We start from the raw sequence: 24,463 nt of genomic DNA on the forward strand, positions 1-24,463 counted from the left end.
GCATGAAAAGGATGGCCAGCTTATTGAACTGTTAATTACCTTGGTAAGATCTTGTGGAAAAGGAGATTAAGATAGGAAGATCATGTTTTTTATCAAAATAAGGAGATAATGTTTGTATTGATTTCTGTATTGTTTACTCACTATAAATCTATATCCAGTTATTTAAAAAAAAAACAAAAATATGGACACACATCCACACCTAAAAATTGAGTACTATATCCCTGCCTTTAGTATTTTTGAAACCCTAGTCATGTCTTTTCACCCTTCTAAACCTTAATTTCTTCCTGTGAAAAACAGTTAGTGGATTTCAATATGAATGTGGAGACTTTAAATTTCCCCAACAGCTTTTAATCTTGAGCAAGTCAAAAAACCTTCAATTTCTACGCTTTGAGATAAGCACTGTGTCTCTCTTTTATGCATGTTAACCACAAATGACCTGGGCCTTTCTATCTCTTGTCTGGAATTTTGCCAGGCATGTTAAATAAACTTAGGAAGATCAAAAGCACAACAGACACTGAATACATGAATGGTATGTTGTGACTGAGGAATCGTGAAACAAATAGGATGAAAGTCTAAATTTGTATAGAACCAAGATCTGAAAGTCTTCAGTGCCGCCTCTCCCACTATTACCACCTCTTTAATAAGGCATATTTGTAATAGTCACAGACTATTGCAGATCTCATTTCATGTTTGATGTTTATACTTTACCAGGTAAGGATTTGGACAGAATATCATAAATACTGTCATTTTGGGAGTTCTGAGTTTTCTATTTTGCATATGATAAAATCAGCTTTATTTTGCTTCCAATTCTGCAAGATGTTCTCATGTTTCTTATTTTAGGAATTATGGGTTTTAGAGGAATACGATAGTGGTTATGAGCAAGGATCTGGAAGTATTGCTGAGGTTTTAATCCTGTTCTGCTACCGCTAGCTATTACTTAGGCAGATTCCATGAGGCACATAGATGTTTTCCAATCCTAAGTCTTCTTCACTGAAATGGGAAAGAGCACCAACTATCTCTTCCCTACTGGATCTCGACTACCTAAACCTGGCTGGAACATAGTAGACACTTAACAAATATTAGGTGAATAAGTAAATTTACATGTGAATAATGCTTGCCATTTGAGTTCTTTTGTTCTTTCAATTATCCACCATCTTTTTTAAAAAAAGATTCATTTTATTTATTTATGCACACAAGAACTGGGGTTTAGGCCAGGGTGTAGGCAGGGAGGGGAGGGAGAGAAGATTCACCAGAGAAACAGAGTGGGGAGCAGAACAGGCAGAGGCAGATCAACTGAAATACACTGCTGAGGGGAGCAGCGGGCAAGACAGGAGAGGTCTGCTGCGCCACGTGGGTTAGCTCCCTGGCCAGGGATCGAACTGGTGCTGTAGTGGCTGGTGATAGCTTGATAGTGCTGAGAGACTTAACCCCTGCACCACCAGGGAGGCCTATAAATTATCCACCACATTCATCAAATCTTGAGGCCCTGCCTGAGAACGCCCCACTACAGCACCTAACTTAGGGTTTTAGATCGAAATATCTGTCAACATTTATGAATTTGAATGTTTTTGAACTGTATGAATGTATAACTGATGTCTTTATCCTTTCATGGTGGGTAGTAGAGAGGTTTCGGGGAATCAAACAGAAACAAGCAGTGACTCCAACTCTTCCTGCCACCTGCTCTTTTGTACTTGGATTTTGTCCCTGTAAACACCTGGACTTTCTCCCCCCAAGTACCCTGCCTAGTTTTTAAAGTCAGTAAAACCAATTCCTAGATGATGAGCATCTTTGCTAACAAACAGGTGCCAATGCCAGATTCAAACCCTGATTCTTCTGTAACCAACCCATACAACTCCCAGCAAGTCATGGCACCTCCTGGATCTGTGCTGGCTTCCCCGGCACTGTGAGAGGGAATCCTACTCCCGAGGTCACTATGGGACAGGTGAGAGAGGCAGTGTGAAAGCACCGAGGAAAGGATGACGCAGGTAGCAGAGTTCGGCTTTTTTTAATTAAGAGATGAAACTGGAGACTTGCTTCTCTAGGAGACGCTGGTGTAACAGCCATGACAAGCCGCCACAAGTCAGTCTTTTGTAAGATTGTGCTACACAGACCTCGTCAGAGATACTTCTAGCACTGTTGTACAATTTAACAATCATGGTTTCTTTATTACATGTTCCCTCATTTGTTTCACAAATACAGACGAAGCACTTGTGTTTTGTTAAGATAATGTTGGAGAAAAGTTAGGGAGGAAAGCCCCTTACTAGGATTTACATTCTAGTGGCAGAGCCAGACAGGTAAACAGACACATACCTCTGTGTGATGAATACAGTGTGAGGGGAAAGATCAGGATATTTATGCTGTCATACCTAGAGATTAGCTGGAGATGGGGAGATAATAGAGATTAAGTAATACCTGAGATGTGCCTGCAAGAGTAAACACTCCACCAACATTGAATGAATGAATAGATGATGCTCATCCCATTCTACTTGGTATTAAAGTGCCAGGAAGGCCGAAAGTAGCACAGGCATGAGGAAGGGAGCAAGATATTTTATAGAGGAATTGCCAGCATTCAGTTTTGAGGGTGTCCAAAAGGAGGCTGGGGTGGGGAAAATGCAGCTGAATTGACTAAGGGTCTTTGGGTCACGGGAGACTGGACCTATTTTGTGGAGGAGCTCGGCCTTATGCTGCTGGAGATGGGTTGTGACTGGCCTGGGTGTGCCTTATTTAGATGGACCATTTTGCTTGGCACTTTTTCCTTGCAGTCTGAGTGACTGTGGATAAATGGAGATTCACATGTTCTCTGCGCTCCCTTTTCAGATCCATTCCCTATAGCTCTCTGGAAGTAATGGTTACCTTGATCTTGTGAAAGTAAACTGCAAAGTCTGTCACAGCTATTGCTATTCAACTCCAATCAAGACACATCTTCAGGGACCTCCCTGGTGGCGCAAGGGATTGAACACAGCACTGTGAGGCTATCTGCAGCCTCTGTAGCATGAGTTCAATCCCTGGCCAGCCAGGGAGCAGCCCATATGGCGCAGCAGTCTTCTGTCTCGCCCACTGCTCCCCTCAGCAGTTGGGTTTCAGTGGATCTGCCTGTTCTGCTCCCCACTCTGTCTCTGGTGCATCCTCTCACCCCTCACACCTCTGGCCTGTACGCTAGTTCTTGTATGCATAAATAAGTCCTTAAAAAAAAAAAAAGACAAATCTGCTCCATTTAAGATTTCAATGGATTGGTGGTTGCCAGAGGTGATCAGAGTTACAATTTTACAGTTATAATCAAATAAATCTAGAGATGAAATGTACACATAATATTTGATGTGCAAAGATACTGGGGGTTATCTTCTTAGCTATTGAGGGAGCCAAGGAAATAAAATCAATTCCAACCTAGTACTCTAGGTAGAGTCATGACAGAGTGATAACTAATCATTAACTTTGAAAAGAGGTGACCTTTAATGAACACAAGTCTTCCTCAAGGAAATCCACTTACCCCTCACCACAGCCTGCACCCAGTGCATTCATTACTGTGGTCATAGTCTCCAATTTCTCTTTGTTGTACTAATTATATATTTTTTAAAAGACTTATTTATTTATGCATACACAAACTGGGGCACAGGCCAGAAGTACAGGGGTGAGAGATTCACCAGAGACAGAGTGGGGAACAGAACAGGCAGATCTACTGGAATACACTGCTGAGGGGAGCAATGGGCGAGGCCAGAGAGGTCTGCTGCGCCATGTGGGTAACTCTCTGGCCAGCCAGGGATCCAACTCATGCTGCAGAGGCTGTGAATAGCTTCATGGTGCTGTGCTTAACCCCTTGCGCCACCAGGGAGGCCCCATCATACTAATTTTAATTCATAAAATGATTTTACTTATTATTCCTTTTGCTTCTCACATGAATCCTGTGAAACACTAAAACTGGTATTTTCACCATTGGTCAAATAAGAAACATGAGACATTCAGTGACAGAGTTAGTACTAAAGCCAGTGCTTTTACAAAACCCACAGAACCGAGACTAGCTCTCCTTGACCTCCTATGGATAGCACAAGAATTTCCTTTTGGTTTGCTTAATTACTTCTTGAAGTCATAAGAAATGCAAAGTTTGTGCAGTAATGAATCCAATGTTAGAAGAGATGAACAGACACTACAACTTGTCTATCAATGTTTTTGGCCTTTAAAAATCAGATACACCCTCAAGCTTACTCAGTAATAAGGAGGCAACGTACAACCTCATGGGCACAGGGGTGTCAGTGCACCACGCCTCCCACAAAATAGAGGTAGGAAAGCCTCAGAATCAGGAAGTCTCTTTCCTCTCTCCTCCCTTCCACCCCCTCTTCCTGCCCTTTTCCTTCTAAACTTTCATCATTTGTCCTGTACATGACTTAATTTGCCTTAACTCCATTCCTGACTTCATATGGTTAAAAATGCCCAGTGTTCACTATCACTTCATTTTGGTTTCTGTTGTATTCATTGAAAATCTCACTATAATTGGCCTATGTCCCCCACCTATGAATAAACTACTCTTGGATGGAGTGATTTTCCCTGCTTTAATCACCTGTGACTACAAGGAATAGATTCCCACAGCACAAAAAAAGGCTGCCTAGGCCAGTATTGTGAGAAGAGCCTATGGTGAGGGCAACAACTCAGCTCATGGCACAGGGGGAGGCCCTAAAGCACAGCTTATACACAGATTCAATACCATCATTTTGCACATTGAGAATTTTGAAACTATCTCCTCAACAATGTAAGTATTTGGTAGGTATTTTTTCATTGAGGTAAAATTCACAAAAGTTAAAAATAAAGTGCAAAAGTCATTGGTAATTGGGACATTCATGGGATTGTACTATTGTATGGTAGGGTATGGTGTGGCAAGTCTTTTACAGCCATGTAGCATGGTTGTATTCCAATTCTTGAATTGCAAGGAAATTTTTCTTCCTTAAAGTAATCAATACATTCTCAGAATACAAGTAACAATAACATATCAGTTAATCTGACTATCACTGGCTTGTTATGCAGGGATTCTTGCTGTGACAATTGTTTCAAACCCTACTGGGTTTGAAAACAGTAGGAATAATTTACTTTTTTGGAAGAAAAAGTAAGAAAACAAACACCTCTTTGTTTCTGGGAAGAGACTCTCCTGACAGAAAAATATAATACAAGGCCCCTTATTATTCTCAGAATGACGACTCACAATGACACTCCCCTCCAGCCTTTCTCCTGAGTAGGCCCCAAGTATGGTGCTGTGTTCACTCTGCTCTGAACCATGTCCCAGAGTGGTGTCCACTTGTAGGTTGCATGGTGTCTACTCTGGTGATTGAGGAGAATGGGGCCAAACAATGAAGTTACGAACCCATGGACAGAGATGCTTCCTGTAGTATTGGTGATGCATGAAGAAAAGTTTCACAAGACACCAAGAGTGCCTTGTCTTCAACACACATGGGAAAGCACCTAACTAAGGAAAAGGTAGCTTTGCTGAGCTCTGTTGGGGATCTACTATATTCCTCTCATGCTACAAAGGTGACCCTAGAGCAGAAAAGGTCTCATGAGCATCGGTTCTAATTTGTGCAGATCTATATCCACAGGCTCCCGCACTTAGCAGTTGTGTTATTTGAAGCAAATGATTTAAAGTCTCTAAGCCCCAACTTTCTCCTTGATATTTTTCTTGATCTCACACACTACCCTAAGACCAACTTTATACCATGTTAGACAGGGACTCTCATACACTACAACTACTTGAGTTGCAACTATTTTAGAAAACAGTTAGGCAGGGGTCTTCCTGGTGGCACAAGGGGTTAGGTGTCAGCACTATGAAGCAATCCACAGCCACTGCAGTACGAGTTCAATCCCCTGGCCAAGGAGGTGACCCACATGGCACAACAGACCTTTCCTGTCTCGCCTGCTGCTCCCCTCAGCAGTGTGTTTCAGTCAGTCTGCCTGTTCTGTTCCCCACTCTGTCTCTGGTGAGTCCTCTCACCCCCCGCATCTCTGGCCTGTACCCCAGCTCTTGTATGCACAAATAAAGCTTTAAAAAGAAGAAGAAGAAAATAGTTTGGCAGTGACTTTAAAAGGTAAATATACAACTCCCATACAATACAGCCATTCCACGCCTAGGTATTTACCCACTGAAATGGAGGCATATGTCCATATAAGGAATTCTAAGTGAATCCTCAAAGCAGCTCCATTGTAACCCCAAGCAGGAAACAACCCAAGTGTCATAATACACAAATGCATAAATAATTGCAATATATCCATGCAATGAAACACTGAAGAAAGTAGAGCGTGGGCCACACATGTAGAGGCTGGCCTGGCTCTGAGGATGAGAAGAGCAATAGAAACTGAAACAGATTTTCCTTGCTGGCATTTTGATGGTAATGCATATCCCTGGCCCAATGGGCAATGCAGTTGTGGTTTGGAGTATCTTTCAAAAACTTCTACCATCTAGGAACTTCTAGATTTGCTACTCCAAAAATAACGTAAGGGCTGCAAGCATTTAGAGTGTGAGGTCTTGCTGTATATGCAGAATTTCCAACTTCACCACAGACCTACTAAGTGAAACTCCACAGCTTAACAAGGATGCCAGGTGATTCACATGCACAGTACGGATTGATAAGCACCGTCTAGATACTAAAGGGAAGATAGCAAAGCATTAGTTGATGGAGTTCATTTCCTCCTTTTATGGCAGAAGAAACCCTGAATGAAGGGTCAGTACTCTATTCTCTCATCTCAGTTCCTCCATAACAAGCTCTGTGGCCTTGGTATTAATAGATTCCTTTGTATTTTTCCAGTCTGAAGCACCCTTTCATTAATTAATAGGTAGCCATAGGGCTTGGACCTTGGTTCCCTCAGGGTGTGCTGCGCAGGGAGTACAGGTGTTAGGTTACACTGGCAGTTCAGGAAATATTTTCTGGCATTTGAGCAAAGACATAACAACTGAGGGTTCAAGGCATGCTAACAAATAAAAGAGCATTTCAGACTGGGAAAATAGAGAAGACAGGAAAAGAACATAAAGGCCAATTGGAGAGGATTAAGTAAATTACAGTCAAAGCATTTAATATCTATACAGATATTTAATAATGTCTATATAGACTTTAAGAAAAGTGATTGCTATTAGTACTCAGTGGCATAGAAAGAGCTTTCCTTAATAGCTTTTTTGAGTTGAAAAGCAATTGTAGAGTGTGTCATTACATAGATATATGCACATACACACACACACACACACACCTACAATTGCATGTGAGAGAGAGACTGCATGCATGCGGAGTGGGGATGGACCCATCAATGTACATGTAGACAAATGTCTACAAAGATGGTCACATAATGTTTACAGTGGTGGTTTCTCAAATGGTATAATTTACATTGAGTTTAAATTCTTTTCAGACATATATAAAAATAAAGATGATCAAATAACATATTACCTGTCTCTCACTAGAACATAAACTCTAGGAAGGCAGGAACTTTGTTCACTACATTATCTTATATCGGTACATAATAGTTGCTCAATAGGTATTTGTTGAACAAAAGAAGAGAATTGAAAGGCTATACAGGGAGCAAGGAATAGTTGAGGCTGCTGGTGTTCAGGGGCATGCAGGGGAGCAGTGACAGTAGAGTACAAGTCTGAGCAGATCTGAGTCAACTCTTGCATGCTAGCCTACAACTGTGGGCTTCATTTTTCAGGACATGGGTAGCCCTTGAATACTGAGATGAAGTGCTGGAGATGGAGAGCTTGTGATTTGGCACCAGCCCGTAGGCTGAGGGATGTCCTTCTTCATCTCTTGCTATGAAAGAAAAAAAGGAAGGAAGGAAGGAGAGAGGGAGGGAGACAGTTCAGGGAGGGAAGAGGAGGGGGGAGGGAAGGAGGAAAGAAAGGGAAAAGATTCTTCATTTCTTTCTGGCTTATTTCGCTGAGCATGATCCCTTCCAGCGCCATCCATGTTGCTGCAAATTGCATGTGTTTATCTTTTTTGAATGCTGAGTAATATTCCATGGTGTATATGTACCACATCTTCTTGATCCAGTCATCTACTTTTGGGCATTTGGGTTGTTTCCATAGCTTAGCTATTGTAAATAGTGCTGCTATAAACATAGGGGTAAAAGAAAAATACCGGATGGTCTCACTCATAGCAAGAATTTAGAAAACCTAAATAAGGGACCAGGAAAAAGACTAATTATAATAAACTAAAAATCAAAATCAACAAGCAGCTATAAACCAGAGACACACTATGGGGGGGGGTGTGAAGGAGGGAGTAGGATCAAAACAAGGTGGGGGTGGGAATTTGGGAATTGTATGGGGACTATAACCAAGATGAAAATGTGCAAAAATTGTGCAAAAATGAAAAATGATGTAAAAAATATATAAAATAAAATAAAAATGCTCACCAACAAAAAGAAAGAAAAGACTCTTCATAAGTAAACAAGACATTCAGACATCTTCTTGGGGGCTCCCAGTTTGATGGAGAAGTTTGAAACAGCTAAGTCTCTAGGGCTTGGCATTCACTTGCTGGTTGATTGAGGCCCTGAAAACAAAGTGGAAATACTTCCATTTTCCTGTTTCAATCTGTGTGCCATCTGCTCTGCAACTCCTATGGTGGCTGCTATGGTAGGGAAGGAATATGAACAGCCCAGGAAGCCAGAGGCTCGGTGATGCCAATGCAAGATCAACTCACAGCCCTGAGGTCAAGGGGAATCTTCTTACGCTACTTTGACTGCAGCAATGGTAGGACTTTACACTTTTTAATACTGAGGCTGTGAGAGAGCGGGTACAGATTACTGAATTGGTTCTATTGACCAGCAACCCCTTTGATCTCACCATATACCAATGAAGTATTTCTCAGACTATTCTTCCTTTGAAAAGTGTGTACTTAACTTTGAAGAGAAGTTTGCTGATCATCAGTGCGCCCTTTCAGTCCAATTTCACCAGCAAAATGAATTGTCTTCTTTATTTTTTAAAGATTTATATATTTATGCATACAAGAACTGGGGTGCAGATCAGAGTTGTGGGTGTGTGTGTGAGAGGATTCACCAGAGACAGAGCAGGGAACAGAACAGGCAGATCTACTGGAATACACTGCTGAGGGGAGCAGCAGGTGAGTCAGGAGAGGTCTGCTGCACCATGTGGGTTGCTCCCTGGCTGGGGATTGAACTCATGCTGCGTTGGCTGCAGATTAGATCCATAGGTTGCGTCTTAACCCCTTGTGCCACCAGGGAGGCCCGTGAATTGTCTACTTTACATGCAACTGATAGTCCAACACTTTCCCACTCCAAAGCCTTCACTACTTGACATTGTTCTTAGGATAATGATTAAAGTCCTTGGCATAATCTTTGAGGCGCTGCTTCTCTCTTAGACAGTGCCCACCTCAAGCCACTCTTCTCCTGGCCTGCTAACCTCTACCTGTGTCTTTCCTTCATTTCCCCAAACAGACCTTGGCCATACTTCTCTTTATGCTTGGAATCATATTCTCCCCTTTAGCAGTCTGACCGGCTCCTGCTCGTCTATCATATTATGCATACTTGCCACTCCCCCAAGGACACCGACCGTCCTCAGTGTCATGTCCCAACCCAAACAGGGTAGTCGTAAAGGACTCTCACAGCACCCAACACAAGAAGCACTAAATAACTGCGGGGAAGTTATTGATTCAACGTTTGTTTTCCCCTTTGGACAGTCCAAGGGGGTCCTGATGATGGAGGACAGGAACAGAAAAAAACTTAAAAAGGAGGTGCCACAAGACCAGAAACTTGGCTCACGCGAGGAGGCGGGGGCAGAAGAAATTAGCATAGCCATCAACACAGTTGGGAAACTAGTATCTCGAGGTGCGGACCACACTAGTATCCCGAGGTGCGGACGCCTAGATTACAAAGCCTAACATTCAAGCAGGTACAGACTGCTGTCTAGAGCCCAGGCCCAAGGGTAAAGATGTGGAGATTGAGCCCAACAGACCCCAAAGGTAAAGATTTGGAGATTAAGTCCAGTGTAGAATCTCTGGTCCCTTTCAAATTCCTAGTTATCCAAAATTAGCAACCAACTGACAGCTCACAAGGAGTGAGCCCTCCCAAACAGAAGTCTGTATCAGCTCAGTGTCTGCACAGCCTGGGGCAGCAACCCCACTGCCCACCTGTGACTATGCAGGTGCCTCTTTTCACCATCCCTCTCCCTCTGCAGGGCAGCAGCTTCCTGCCTGCCCGTGACCTGTCGAGGCCGCCCTTCCTGCAACCATGCAGGCCTCTCTTAGCAACCCTGTCCCTTCTGGGGCAGCAATTCCTGCCCGCTTGTGTCTATGCAAATGTCTTTAACTGTTTCATCCCTTCCCTAATAAACCTGCCCTTTAAATGTAACTACCGTCTCTGTCTCGTGGAGATACTCGCCTGGGAAACTCAAGTCCTCAGTCTTTCTGGGCGCTCCGGTGTTCTCTCGTGGCCTCTACTTCTCTGTTACTTCGCTCTGCTGGCGTGCCCGTGACGCCGCCCTTAGAAGCCCAGTCTCTCAGCCCAGGTGAATCCCATCTACACAGCCCCCACCCTACTCCAGGTGCCCGCCAGCAGGCAGGCATTCAGGACCTCAGGATTCCGTCATCTAGCCTAACGGTGGGAGGGCAGAAAAGCCTGATACTTTTACTTACCCTACAGCAGCAGAGAGAGAAATTAAATACCTTCATTCTGAGACATTTTCTTTTGTGTCTCGTTACTCTGTGTGTACATGTGTGTAAGGTAAGTAAAAGTATCAGGCTTTTCTGCCCTCCTGCCATTAGGACTGATGATGGATCCTTGCGGTCCTGAATGCAGGCCTGATGGCGGGGACCTGGAGTGCGGTGTGGGCATGCGTAGGTGGGTACACCTGGGCTGAGAGACTGGGCTTATAAGACCAGGGCGGCAGAGATGGCGTGGTGTGGAGGGGCGTGGTATGGAGTACGGAGCAACGCAGCAGTGTGTGGCTGTGTGCGGCAATGTGCAGAGAAATGCTGCGGCCAACAGCGGAGAACCTGAAAACACCAACAGTTCTGCTTAAACCGGTGATGAACCTACCTGGTATGGGATGGTTGCATCACAATGTGTGAGTATTTTTTTGGTGAGTTTTGACAGTACATCTATTTTAATTAATATACCAATTCTATCATTTGGATGAATTATACATGAATTGGCTACATAATCAATTCTATGTTTTCTGTCTGTTCCACGGGATTCTTAATTTAGAAAGAACATTGTTTAATATGGTGATACTTTGCCTCACCAAATTTTTATTTGCATTCTCACCCAAAATAAATACACTTAACTATTATGGGAAACTTTTTTTTAACCCAAATTGCAATTACATTATCAATAATGTAGGATCTTTCACTTTAGCAAAATGACTTCTTTAAAACTTTATTTCCATTCCATCATTGGATGAAAAACCTCAGGCCATTAGTGAGATTAACGGATCTCATATTTAAAGTATCTGATGGCATTGAATAAAACTGGCCTCATTCACAGTTGTGCCAAGGTCGTCTTCTGACAGTGGAACTGCCACAATTACTGCTGTCATGAACTTTTGGTGCACACGCAAGAATTCAAAATGAGTAAATTTAGTTTAGACGAACAATTATTTTATTGAAATGAAAACCAAAACTTGATGTACTAAACTGTAAATGTACTTTGCTGTGTAGGTGTAACATTATGTGCTTGTGCACAGCCCTCTTAAAATAATTACTAAGGAGTAGATTTATAGCAACATCAAAAGCTTGTTACCTTGTAATGAGAAAGTTCCAGAGAGCACGCCACAGGAGAACAGCTCCACCTGTTTTCTGCACTTAGGGTGCTCAACCTAACTTACAGTTTTCCCTGTTCCCCACCCACCTTGCCACCTGATGAATTCTTAGATCTTAAGGACATTGGTGAGGACTGTGGCACAACTAGAGAAAACAACAAATAACTGTCAAATATTTCTCCCACCATCCCTGAATCAGGAAGGAGTTTACCGAACAGGATGTGCCAGAGCCCATTTGTTTGTTTTCAGTTAAGTGTCCTGTTTCTTTCTTTCTTTTTTTTTTTAAGACTTATTTATTTTAAGCGTAAAAGAACTGGGGTGTAGACCAGAGAGGCAGGGAGTGAGAGGATTCACCAGAGACAGAGTGAGCAGCAGAATAGGTGAATCTCTTGAAACACACTTCTGAGGGGAGCAGCAGGTGAGACAGGACAGGTCTGCTGCATCATGTGGCTTGGGATCGAACTCAGGCCATAGAGGTGATCGCGCCCAGACTTAACCTCTAGGTCATCAGGGAGGCTAAATGGTCTGTGTGCTTTCTTTGAAATGAGGACTTAAATTTTCCAAGGAAAGGTTAGGAATAGAGAGATGGGTTATAGCTCTTCCTCTTTCAGGCTTACCATGTGATAAGGACTGTTCAGGGAACATGCATCTCACATGTCACTAGACAAAGCCACGGCGGCAGCTGGAAACACGAAGTGGAGGTCTAGCTACCCTACCTCAGCTTACTTTAATGTACTATTAATGACATGGCCTTTAAAAATGGAAACTCCAGGGCAAATGCAATTCCAAATGGTTGCCTGAGCTGCAGGACTGTGGCAGGCAAAGGAAACACCCTCATAACCTTCCGGGGAACCACCAGTGTTTCTGGGGAACCACCACCAGTAGATGAAGTTATCCTTGGTCTCCTGGAAGTCTAGGCCATCTCTAAAGTGCTATCTCCTTGAATTTATTTTGTTTTGAAGGAAATGAACAAGTTTGTACATCCTAAGTGCTTTTGTTGTAGAGCAACCCCGATACAAAACGGGGTGCCTGACTGTGGGTCCTCACCCACGCGCTTAAAAGGACTTATCAATGCTCTACTACAGGCACACGTGAAAGGTTCATAAAAGGTTTATTTACAAGGAAAGGGGAAATGAGGAAATGTACAGCTCTGGGAGAAAAGTGGGAAACAAAGTTTTAAATGAGTCCTACCCAATCCGCCAATCAAAAATCCCAAAATGGCGCTCTCAGAGTGGGCCGCCAGCCAGGAGCGGTGAAGCCAGGAGGCGAGCGATCGCAAGCCAGCCAGCCCAAGGTCCACGTGTTTGGTTTTTATATCCAACCTGGCTGCCCAGCTTCACCCTCAGGTCCCAGCCACCTTCCCCTTGGTGGTGATGGGATTTGTCTTTCCCAATGTCTTGATGGCTTTAGTCTGGAGTGGGGGTGGGGTCCACAAAGCCTGCATGGGATTATCTCAGGACATCATTTCCCCCTAACAATTTTACATAAGGAGTATATGCACTAGATAGTTGGGAGCTGGTGTTCTTATTCCCTCTTATCCTGAGCTAGGAGACTGGCTCCACCAACTAAGTTATTTGTTCCTATGCTTTACCAGTTTCTGTAGTGCATGTAAATGACTAAGTTGCTGGCAGACCTCTGCCTTGCTGGGGTCAGAAGCAGACAGAGAGGTCAGAGACTGCTTCTAGGATGCAGAGCACCTACGAGTGGCGGACATATGATGGGGCAATTTCATGCTTTTTCAGGTGAACAAATGATAATAGTGGCCACTTCATGAGCGCCTGCTAGATTCTTCACACAGAGGCAGGAGGGAGGGTTGTGAGAGGGTGGGAGGGTTGGCGGGGAGGTGAGGAGAGGGTGGAGGTGTGGAAGGGATGTGGTGGATAGGTGACGGGAAGTTACAGAACTTGCCCAAAGCTGCCCAATTCCAGTAGCAGAACTGAATGCAAGTCTGGTGTTGCCTAGTTATCTCATACCACCTCTCTGAAATGCACTTCGTTGGAAGGTGGAAGTAAGTTCCCAGTCAGAGGCTGCACAGCCCCAGAGTCAGAGCACAGAGGACAGGGCCCTGAGGATGATGCTGCTCAGTGAGGTCAGCTAACTTGAGGTTGCAGAGGCAGAGAGCAGAGAACAAGACCTGGAGCAGGGCCAGAGAGAAGCCAGTCTCAGACCTGTAGTAACTCCATTTGCCATGTGCCATTATTATAAAGTTGATGAGCATTCTTTGGAATGCTGGAAACAATGGATAAATGGGAAAAGAAATATTTCCAAAGACCATAGAAATACTCTCAGTACTTTTGTATGCTGTGTCTTTTGTTCTGTGAACATGTACTTGTTTTCTTTATAAGATGAGAGAGTATATTTTTTCATTTGCTAACATTAGGTAAATATTTCTGACATTATTAAAATTCCACAGTGTCATTGTATTCCACAGAGTGGTCTAGAATAGGGAAGTGAAAGCACTTGATCTTGACTGGTCTGGAGTCACTCTAGTTCTGACCTTGGAACAAATCTCTTCGCTCAGCCACCGCTTTACCCTACAGGAACAATAGAACATTCTTCTGGGTGTGGGTCTGTTAAATGTAGCATACTAGACCCTACAAGGCTCCTTTCAAGTTAAACAAGGGCAGGACAACTTGATCGCCCTGGGACAATGGGTATGAGAAGGAGGAGGGGGGAATTGGCCCCTCACCCTCCCCTTGGGCATTGACTGATATACTTTGCATCCCAGAGACTGATCAGTGGAATGCCTTGTTGTTGTTGTTTTTTAAGATTTATTTATTTATGCATACAAGAGCTGGGGTGTAGGCCAGAGGTGTAGAGCGGTGAGAGGATTCACCAGAGACAGAGTGGGGAGCAGAACAGGCAGATCTACTGAAATACACTCCTGAGGGGAGCAGCCGGCGAGTTTGTTGCACCGTGTGGGTTAACTCTTTGGCAGGGGCTCGAACTCAGTGCTGCAGTGGTTGCAGAAAGCTTCATAGTGCTGTGTCTTAACCCCTTGCACAACCAGGGAGGCCCAGAACACCTTGTTAATAAGATTGGAACCATGGGTTGGGGGCAGGATTATGATTTACCTGATTAGAGGACTCCGTCACCCTAAAGCCCTAAACAACATAATCAATTTCCAGTTTGACCCACCCTTTCTCTTTGTTCTCCAACAGTAAAAAGACCAGGGTATTTTTACTGGAGCATCCTGCATCATACAGCCTGCTCCATGACGCCTATTTCTTTTCTTTATCAGTGTGGTGTTGCTGACACAACACCTGGGTGTGTTGGAAAGATTATATACGAGAAAGTAAATTAAATGCCCTTACCATAGTGCTGCACGCATAACTATTATCATTGCTAGAATTTATTTAACCAATTCCTTATTTTCTAGCATTTGGGTTTTTCAGATTTTCATCATTAAAAAGAGCACCATTACAGATAAATTTGTTGTTCCTCCATAATTACATCTTCATATAAAATTACTGGTTCAAAGGCTTAAAAGAATTTATACACATCTGCTACATACTGTAAAATATTCCTCAGGAGTTGTCCCTTGATTTATAATTATTTGATGACCACTTGAAGGATGCTGGTTATGAAATCAAAAAAATGATGATGAGTTATGAGTCAGGAAGCAAGAAACAGCCAGCATTTGTAGATTGACCTCAAAATGTGAGACCTACTAAGTCCTGGGCAGACAGGTCTGCTGGGCTCTCCTCTCTGGATCTTAGTCAGCCCCAGATCTGCACAGAAATGAGCTTGAGAGAACATGAGGGACTGTGGCTGGTGCTGAAATAAAGGAGAAATGGGCAGAAGGGGTCAAAAGATATTGAGAAGGGTCTTCGATGCATAAAAGCAGATCCAGTGGTTGGCATATTTGGATTACTTTAGTGTGTCACTCATTATTGCCAAGTGCACATTTTAAAATACTACTTCCAAATTTAATTAATAACATTACACATGATTTTGTGGTACAAACATAGATTTTTCAGACTATCACATTCTGACCTTTTATTCTGAGATTATGTCCTTTCTATCTTTTGAGGGGGAAGGGCTGTTTCTTTTTTAAGTTGAAATGATGTTGATAGTGGGAAGTAAGCTATTAAATCCCCTTAATTGAAAAATAAAAGTTGGCCACATGTATTGGTCCTCCAATTTTAACTAAACTTTTCTGACCCCTGGAATCCATCTATCTAGAAACCAATACCTAAGTGACACGTAAGTCAGTTTTTAAACCTTCATTTGTCCAGCCAATGCTCAGATTTGCTGCTGAGTGCAAAAAAATACAAGAATCCTTCCCTCAACTCTAAGAGCTGTGGTCTTTGGGTCACACATTGGGTTATATCAATGAGGTTGCAACCCCATAGGCTCTGAGAGGGACAGTCTGGAAGGAGGGACAGAGTGATGGAAAGAGCATGGGTCCTTCCCAGAGTCTGCGACTCTTCTAATATAGAAGACTTTTGTTCTTACAAGAATTCTTTAATTCTTTATTACATATGGAAAACTTGGAGAAATGAAATTCACTACAACAAATTCCTATTCATACTTGCCAAGTACATATTTCAGAAATTAAAAGGACAAAATAGAATGCAATCTAGATCACAAGTAGAGGTAAAATATCCCAGACACCAAGATAAGTGGAAGAAAGTAGCTAGACTTTAAAAAGACATTTATTAAGCAGTTGTTTTGTTAAGGATGCACAAAGGGAGGAATACCAATGCCTAACTCTGTAAGACAGGTACATGAGAGCTACAGCAAACTCTTTAACATTCCTTTAAAAAAAAACCCCTTAAAATAAAAGAATCACAAACCAAAATATCATCAGTTACATTTATGATACAGTATACTAACGCCAATAGTAACTTCTATTCAGAACTAGAATACAGCAGGTATCATCAGTGAAGTGAGAGCCTATGTTTGAATGTATTTATTTGAGCAAGTGCTCTCACCTTCAGTGCTAAAAGCAAAATAGTAATAATATTATAACAGTAATAAATATTTTGTTATTGGAGTCAGAGAGATATTTGAATCAGAGATGTCAAAATCAATGAAAATCTTTCAAACTGTTCCTCCAAAATAATTTCTGTGGTCCTGGGGAAAGGGCAAGAGGAATGCTTCTGAATAGAATATTTATAAGCATATTGGGGGAACTTTCTGAGCATTTCCATGCGGCATGCTTTTCCAGGAGTTTAATGTCTTGCCAGTGTTGAGGATAGTTGAGGATAGTCACTTGAGCAAAGGGATTATACCATGTCACGGCATAGAACATTAGTTGGAATTTCAGTAAATATCCAGGCAGCTGGGAGGGCTGTAAGTATAGCAATTTTAAAAAAAAAATAAGGTTGAGCTAATTCTCTATCAAAGTAGCTAGCCTCCGGCACCCTTCTTGAGTTTTCAAGGAAAAACATAAAAACCAGCCTCATTTAACTTTCTGCTCACCTACTTCGAACTCAGACTGTGGCTGAGGGTGAACACCACTGAATTCATTTGATGTGAATAAATACGTGACATGAGCTTGGAGCAGGTAGTGTTTACCACCAGCACAACACTTTCTGTTGATTTTGACTAGCAATTCATTCTCTGGGATTAAAAAAAAAAAAATTGTTATCAATTCACTGAATTAACCTCAGTTTCTAATCGCCTAGTTAAGTTGCAATTACATGAATCTATAACTTAAATCATAAAGAAATAATAGGAGAATCATTAGAGAATGAGTTATGATAGTTCTCTTTTTAAATGACATTATTTACATTAGATATAGTGTTTCTGAAAGCAGAAAGCTCTATTCCAATTCCCTTAAACACTGTGAAAAGCAATTATGGTATATTTACATATGGTATATTTACATATTTATGGTATATTATGGTATATTTACATATATAGGTCACATTTTAAAGACATACATGCTGCGTTTAAAAGATAAGAGTGTCTTCAGGCACCAGTCTTGCAAAAAGTCTCACAGTTTGTGTTTTCAATGTTAAATTCAAGTATGTGAATGAATGAAAACAGCCAAAAATTATAGCTAAAATTGTCAATGTAGAAATAATAATTGCACATTGAGAAGATTTCAGGTTCTTAATATAAGCTAAGAAAAGCTGGAATTTCAAATCCCATCACAACAACCTTGATTGCAGGATAGAGTTGACTAAAAAAGGATTTGCCAGGTCTGGTCAGTCACTGTCAGTGTTTCTAAATCTTGTTGTCACAAAACTTACAATTTTAAAAATTTGTGGTAATGAATACTTTCTTTAAAGCAATTATTCAAAAGTTCTTACTCATATAACAGTCACTTCCTATAATAAAAATGCCCCAACCCTTGATTTTTTAAACCGTGCACAGTGAGGTGACAGAAATCTCATTGCTGAGTGACCAGGAAAGTGGAAAAACAGTGAGATTAAATGAAACCAGTTCCGTTATGCTCCTGACACGAAGAAAGAATGCTGTGAGTGTAATTATAGCAAACAGATGCATTAACTGCTTCTAGAAGTCTGATGGCTTTGCGTAGGAACAGCCGATTGCGAATTTATTTTTGAGCCCCAACGATAAAACAATAAAGGGAGATGAACAGCCCGGGGGAGACCCCAGGACTGGGAGGTACAATTTGATACAGTGTCAACTGGAGATATTTACTACATAATGCTATTTGTTAGGTACCTAGTTCAGTATAACCACACAAATGTTGATGAGCTCATTAAGAATATAATCCTTGGTTTATTAATTCAAAGACTTTAGACTACACCAAGCACATACCAAATGTTTGTGAAATGGACTTTTAAAAGAAATTTTCCTCAATATAAGCTCCTCTTTTCCCTGAGTCTTAAATAATTTATGGAGGATAAGCATACAAAGAAGTTGCAAACAATAAAAAGCAATGATATAAGGAGACAAATAAAAGATCAATCCTTTTCTCTACAGATATTCTCTCAGTTCCCAGATTGACACCAGAGAATGGTGATAGTGGTCTTGCTATGGAAACTATCCCCTGTAAGTGAATTAGCCCAATACTACACACCTGAACCCACAAGAAAGGAGGACATTATAATAAGTAAGTGACTGATTAAAAGTTAGTGTTGTTTTTCTTCAAAATAATCAACTGAGTGATAGAAGTCAACCAATTTTGCTTGTTTTCTTTCGACTAGGATGTATTTGCAGAATAAAATTCTAAAGTTTCAGGAAGTTGAATTTCCCCTTTGGCATTACTGGGTCATATTTAGGACAAGAATGATGAATGACCTAATTAATATCCCATGAGCTTGAATGGATTGGTGTATTTAAAAAAAATTGGTGTATTTAAAATTTAAAAAAAATTTTAAAAAATGGATTGGTGTTGATTCATTCCCAAGACTTACCTGAATAGTAAATTTTCTGAAGTTCTGTATTTAGATTAAATTGATAGTGCAATTTCACTGTCAGGAAGGATTTCAGAAATACTTCTGTATAGATATCATTCTAATTATGCTTATGTTCACATTTTTATGAAATAGTCAATCAATTATCTTAGCATAATAATCTTTACGTTTGGTGGGGGGATAATCATGGTAGTAATTTCCCTAACTGGGTCAATCAGTTCCATATTTGAACAAAAAACTTCAGGTGGAAATGCTTTTATGACCTAGTATTGTGCAGGACTATGAATAAATCACTTTTGAGGGTAATATATTTAATATGCAAAGAGTTGACTATACAAACAGAAATGTTGATATAAGTGAAAACTTCAGATTTACAAACAAAATGTATACTATTAGATGTAATATGTAATAATTTAAAATTATGACTTAAAGGGAGACTGGAAATCTCCAGTAAACACATCTATCAGGTAAGCAGTAGGAAAACAAAACTAATTTGGAAATAGAATGTGACATAGGTACTTTGAAATAAATGACTATAAGATTTTTAAAAGCTTGAAACAGTAATAAGCAATAATATTTAAAGGATACTGAATTTTTCATCATTTGAAAAATTTCTATGTTAATTAAGTTCTATGTTAAGTAATAACAGTGTTATGAATTATTCCTTTATTCACAAATCAAAACCCTGTGATTGTCTTAAATATCATTGTAAAGCCAAATAATGTACTTGGTGATTCTCTATAATTTTAAGTTTCATTTTCTGAATATTAATACATATAATTCAAACTAATGTAAAAAAAATGCATTTTAAATTTTACATCCATTTCCTTGCAAGCATGAAGAATGAGGCATTTATTTGTGGTTAATTTCAGGGGATGAATACTTACTTTTAAACATTTTCATAAGATTAACAATCATTTTACATATGTTCTAGAGTGTACTGTCCAAGATTAGCCACATTTGGCTGTTAAATACTTGCAATGTGAGTATGGCAACTTGAAGAGCTGAATTTTTCATTTTAATTAATTTCAAAATTTAAGAATTAAAATAGTTTTAGCTCTTGTAAACATTTAAGTGTGCTTGGATAACTTAGGTTTATGAATCTACTTTTCCACCTGCAGATTTTATAAAACCTAAAATATTACTGATGGAAAAGTTAATGTCCAAATTAAGGTAGGCTGTAAATGTAAAAGATACATCAGATTCAAAGACATTGTAAGAAAACAATGTACAGTTCTCATTAATATTTTTATAATGATTGCTTAAGTAATTTGCATTATATTTTTCTTAGGCAGCAATGATCTGGGGCCTTATTCAAATCGCTAGTTTTTAAGACATGCTTTAAATTTTTTATTTTAATGTCATTCTTTTCATCATTTAAATCATTTAGGATGTAGAATTTAAATCATTGAGGATGTAGAATTTACCAAGTACATGGTGCCCTAACTGCCCTCTCTGCACCTCCTCCTTTCTCGGACTTGCAAAGTCCTTACTAGCACCAACAGCAGAATGCAAAATCATAGGCAATGAATATGCAGAAATAGTGTATGAGAGCACTGATGAGTGTGCAATCAAATCAAACTGCTCACACACAACAAATTCTATCTCATTCTTTCCCTCCAATTGTTTCCAGATCTATGTATCCCTAATTCCAAAATTAACCTTCAACTTTCTCCCAAGTTCTGCTGTGCTATGGCTTCTGGTTTAGAATAAGCAATGACTTTGCTCAGCAATGTTCTTTGTCATGTGTTAATACTAGATTCTGTCCACGCACGGGAACTTTCGTCCTTCAGAGTGGAGAGCTTCCTTTGGGAGAAGGACTCAAATCCCATAAGTTTGAAAACTGCTACCCGGTATTTCTTGGACATGATGTTGTACAGAATGGGGTTGATGGCAGCACTGAGGTAGAAGAGGACAAAAGACACAAGGTTGCAGTATTGGCTGATCTGAGCGATCTCCAGGGAGCCAGGCTCGAAGGATTTGGAAAATAGGTATCGCCCTACGTGGAAGGGCAGCCAGCAGAGGATGAAAGCAAACACCACTACAGCTGAAAGAACAACGGGAGAGAGGACATCAGTTCTAGAAATGGCATAACAAATCACATTCTATTTTGCAGACATAGTTTTGTTTTGATTATGTATGGTATGACCACTGGCCCCAGAGAATTCTTATGTTCTATTCTTGCATATTATTACATTTTTTAAAACCAAGATTGAGTCTGTCTGGATCAATAGTTCAACAATTTTTACTGAGCTCCCCAGTCATTTTTATTTTATAACTAGTTGAGTGATTTTGTGGCTAAGAGGACATATTGACTCAACTGACTAGACAATTTATCAGAGTAGTCCGATGTATATGTTAGAAATAGCTAGACATAAATGACAGAAAGTGGTTATACTCAACTACACATTGAATTAGAATTCTGTGAGGCATGGATTCCTAGGATATAATATAAACACACTAAATTAAAATCTCTAGGAAGAAAATCAGAACACTGCTTTTTTCTTTTCATTTTAATGTTTCACCAAGGCCTGAGGGCAGGCCTGAGGCCGGGATTGCTAACTACTGAGGTGGATGATACTTTACTGCCTACAGTAGACATAAGTAAGTTATAAAAGGTCATAAAACCAACTCGCTTTAATTATCATCCATCTAAGTCTTCATTGTACCCATATAAGTATTTTTTCTTCAAAAACTTGAAATTTCTAGGTTAAATTTTAAAATAAATCAGAAATCAGAGGCTGAAGAACAGAAAATAGTCCTTGACCACTTCATTGTTTCCCTGACAAAAGAAAATTAGCATTCGACAAAGGAAAATTGAGGCATCAGTGAGGAAAATTAACTGTTTAAAAATGGCATTGAAGGAAATGATTAAACTTATTCTTAAAACTAAGCTGCACAGTAACACTGACTACCACAGCAGCATTATGAATATTAGAGTCCCCTGGAGGGCACAAGCAGGTTTACAATCTGTTAGTCATGTGAGAATCACTGGTCTAGAAAATGAAACTTTCTGGCATTGTTTGAATAAACTGCCACTTTAATATACAGGATACAAAGAATTGGAAAAATTACAAATACAAAATTATCCTGGAATGGTTTCTAAGAAGCATTAAGTATGCAAATAAGAACAAACTGTTAACCAAAATGTCCAGATTGGAAAAAAAAAACCCAAGGTATAGATTGTGATTTTTTAAAAGCAAGCAGAATTAATATTTTGCTTGGCTGAGAACACATTTTGAATTATTTTGCTTTTGCCAATTATACAGCTTAAAGAGCTGAATCCATTAAATAAATACTCAGTATACTCCATTCCTGACACTGCACCCAGGTTTCTCTGAAGGCCCTTTTGGGAGAGGGATAGGAAGCCCTGCTAGATTCCACCCCGTCTGCCTATAGCAGCTTATCCTATCTGGCCCTGCCCTGCCCTACCCCACCCCACCCATCCCACCCTACCCTTCCCTACCTTACCCTACCCTATCTTATCCTATCCTATCAGGAGAGACAGGTAACCATGAAAACAGAGACTCAAGCATTTATTTGTCACTGGCTTCCTTACAAAGCTGTGCAAACAGTAGAGTAAGGAGAATTGATGAGATTATCTGGGGGGGGGGAAAGCAAGTTGGAAAGCAAACCACAATATTGAAAGGGATCATCTCTCAAATAATTATCCACGTGTATGTCTTTGTTTAAATTTACCATTGGATTCTTTGGCTGTTTTCTTTAATGCAATGGCTGTTTTCCTTAATGCAACTTAGATATGCCCAGAGGGAGGCAGGAAGCTTAACGTCACCTTTAACACTTGCAGATCACCTACAGGAGACTTTTATGAAATATCTCCATTTTGAAGGAAGTTTCTGGGCCGCTATAAAACTCATTTTAGGCAAATAAAAGGTGGGGGCATCTTCCCAGGAAGGAAGAAACGGAGCGATCAGAAGAGACATGGAGAGACCAAAAGAAAATAAAGAGTGTGACAAAATGAGGCAAGGGCATGTGGAAAGGAAGGAGCTTGAGGGATGGAGGGGAGGCAGGAGAAAGAGAGCGCTGGCGAGCAAAAAAGTTAAAAAAAATAAATAAGGGAAACAGACGGCAGAGATACCAAAAGACCAAAAAGAGAGCTTAAGACCGAAAAAGGAAAGACTCATTGAGAGACATACAAGGAAGCAGAGACAGAAAAACAGGACAAAGAGGCGTGGAAATTCAGGGCGAAGGGGAAGGCGCAGCGAGAGGGGCTGCGGGCGCGCGGACACCCACCGAGCATCTTCACCGTCTGCTTGTGATTCTGGTCCCGGAGCGAGGTGCCCACCGCCGCCTCGCCGCGCTGCCTCCTCCACAGCTTCCTGCTGATGAGGCTGTAGAGCACCGTGAGGCAGAAAACAGGCAGGAAGAAGAACACGCTGGACACCCAGACCATGACCGTGAGCAGCCCCGAGCGCACGGCGAACTCCGTGGCGCGGCACTCGTTGGTGTCCCGCGGGTCGGTGCCGTTCTCATGCTCCACCCCGACCAGCACGAAAATGGGCCCCGCGCTGCAGAAGGCCACTGCCCAGATGACCAGGATGACCAGCTTCACCCGGCCCTTGGTGACCACTACCTTGGCCCGCAGCGGGAAGCAGATGGCAAAGTAGCGCTCGACGCTCAGCGCGGTGATGGAGAGCACCGTGGCGTACGTGCAGCTCTCGCTCACAAACTGGAAGAGTTTGCACAGCAGGTTGCCGAAGTTCCAGGGCCGGTACTGCCAGAGGCGGACGAGGTCCAGGGGCATGCAGAGGAAGATGAGTAGGTCGGAGAAGGCCATGCTGGACAGGTAGAGGTTGGTGGTGGTGCGCAGCTCGCGGAAGCGCGACACCACCAACATCGTGAGCAGGTTGCCGGCGATGCCCACCACGAAGAGCGCCACGCAGGTGGCGGTGACGCCGGCCAGCAGCGGCGCGGGGAAGAGAGGCAGCAGCTCCTCGGAGAGGGAGTCGTTGTCTGGGGGCGCGTCCCAATCCAGATCCGGCAGCGTGAGGTTGGGTCCCGGCTCCTCACTGGGCGTCGCGTTCCACATGTTGCCGGCGAGACTGCACGGAAGGGTTTGCCCCGGCTGGTCCGGGAGAAGGTCCTGCTTGGCGCGCAGAAATAGAGGACGCGGGCGCAAGGATGCTAGGAGAGCCAAGAGGGAAGCGAGAGGCAGAAACTGAGGGTGAAGGTGAGATTGAGAGGCTGGGGTGGGCGGTGGGGGGAAGGGAGAGAGCACAGGGGAAAATGGAGAGATGCACACACACGGGTGGTGAGGACAGAGAGTGACCCATTGCTCTTTTTAGCACCTCCCCTTTCCCCCCACCCGCTCCCTAAGTCTCTTTTCCCTAATCCAGTCTCTGGACGACCCCGCCCCCCGCCCCCACAACTA

General features: G+C 41.8%; 1 protein-coding gene across 1 annotated transcript; it reads right to left on the reverse strand.

Annotated features, from left to right (window-relative positions):
* Window positions 1-20,813: 20,813 nt before the first annotated feature.
* Window positions 20,814-24,121, reverse strand: GHSR (growth hormone secretagogue receptor). Its single transcript, XM_037524530.2, has 2 exons — window positions 23,326-24,121; window positions 20,814-21,118 (listed from the first exon to the last, which is right to left on the reverse strand). The coding sequence occupies exons 1-2, from the start codon at window positions 24,119-24,121 to the stop codon at window positions 20,814-20,816; spliced, it is 1,101 nt and encodes a 366-aa protein (XP_037380427.1).
* Between the last annotated feature and the right edge of the window lie 342 nt (window positions 24,122-24,463).

This window comes from Talpa occidentalis, unplaced genomic scaffold, assembly GCF_014898055.3.
Source record: "Talpa occidentalis isolate TD23 unplaced genomic scaffold, MPIMG_talOcc4v2.1 talOcc4.4, whole genome shotgun sequence".
NCBI lineage: Eukaryota > Metazoa > Chordata > Mammalia > Eulipotyphla > Talpidae > Talpa > Talpa occidentalis.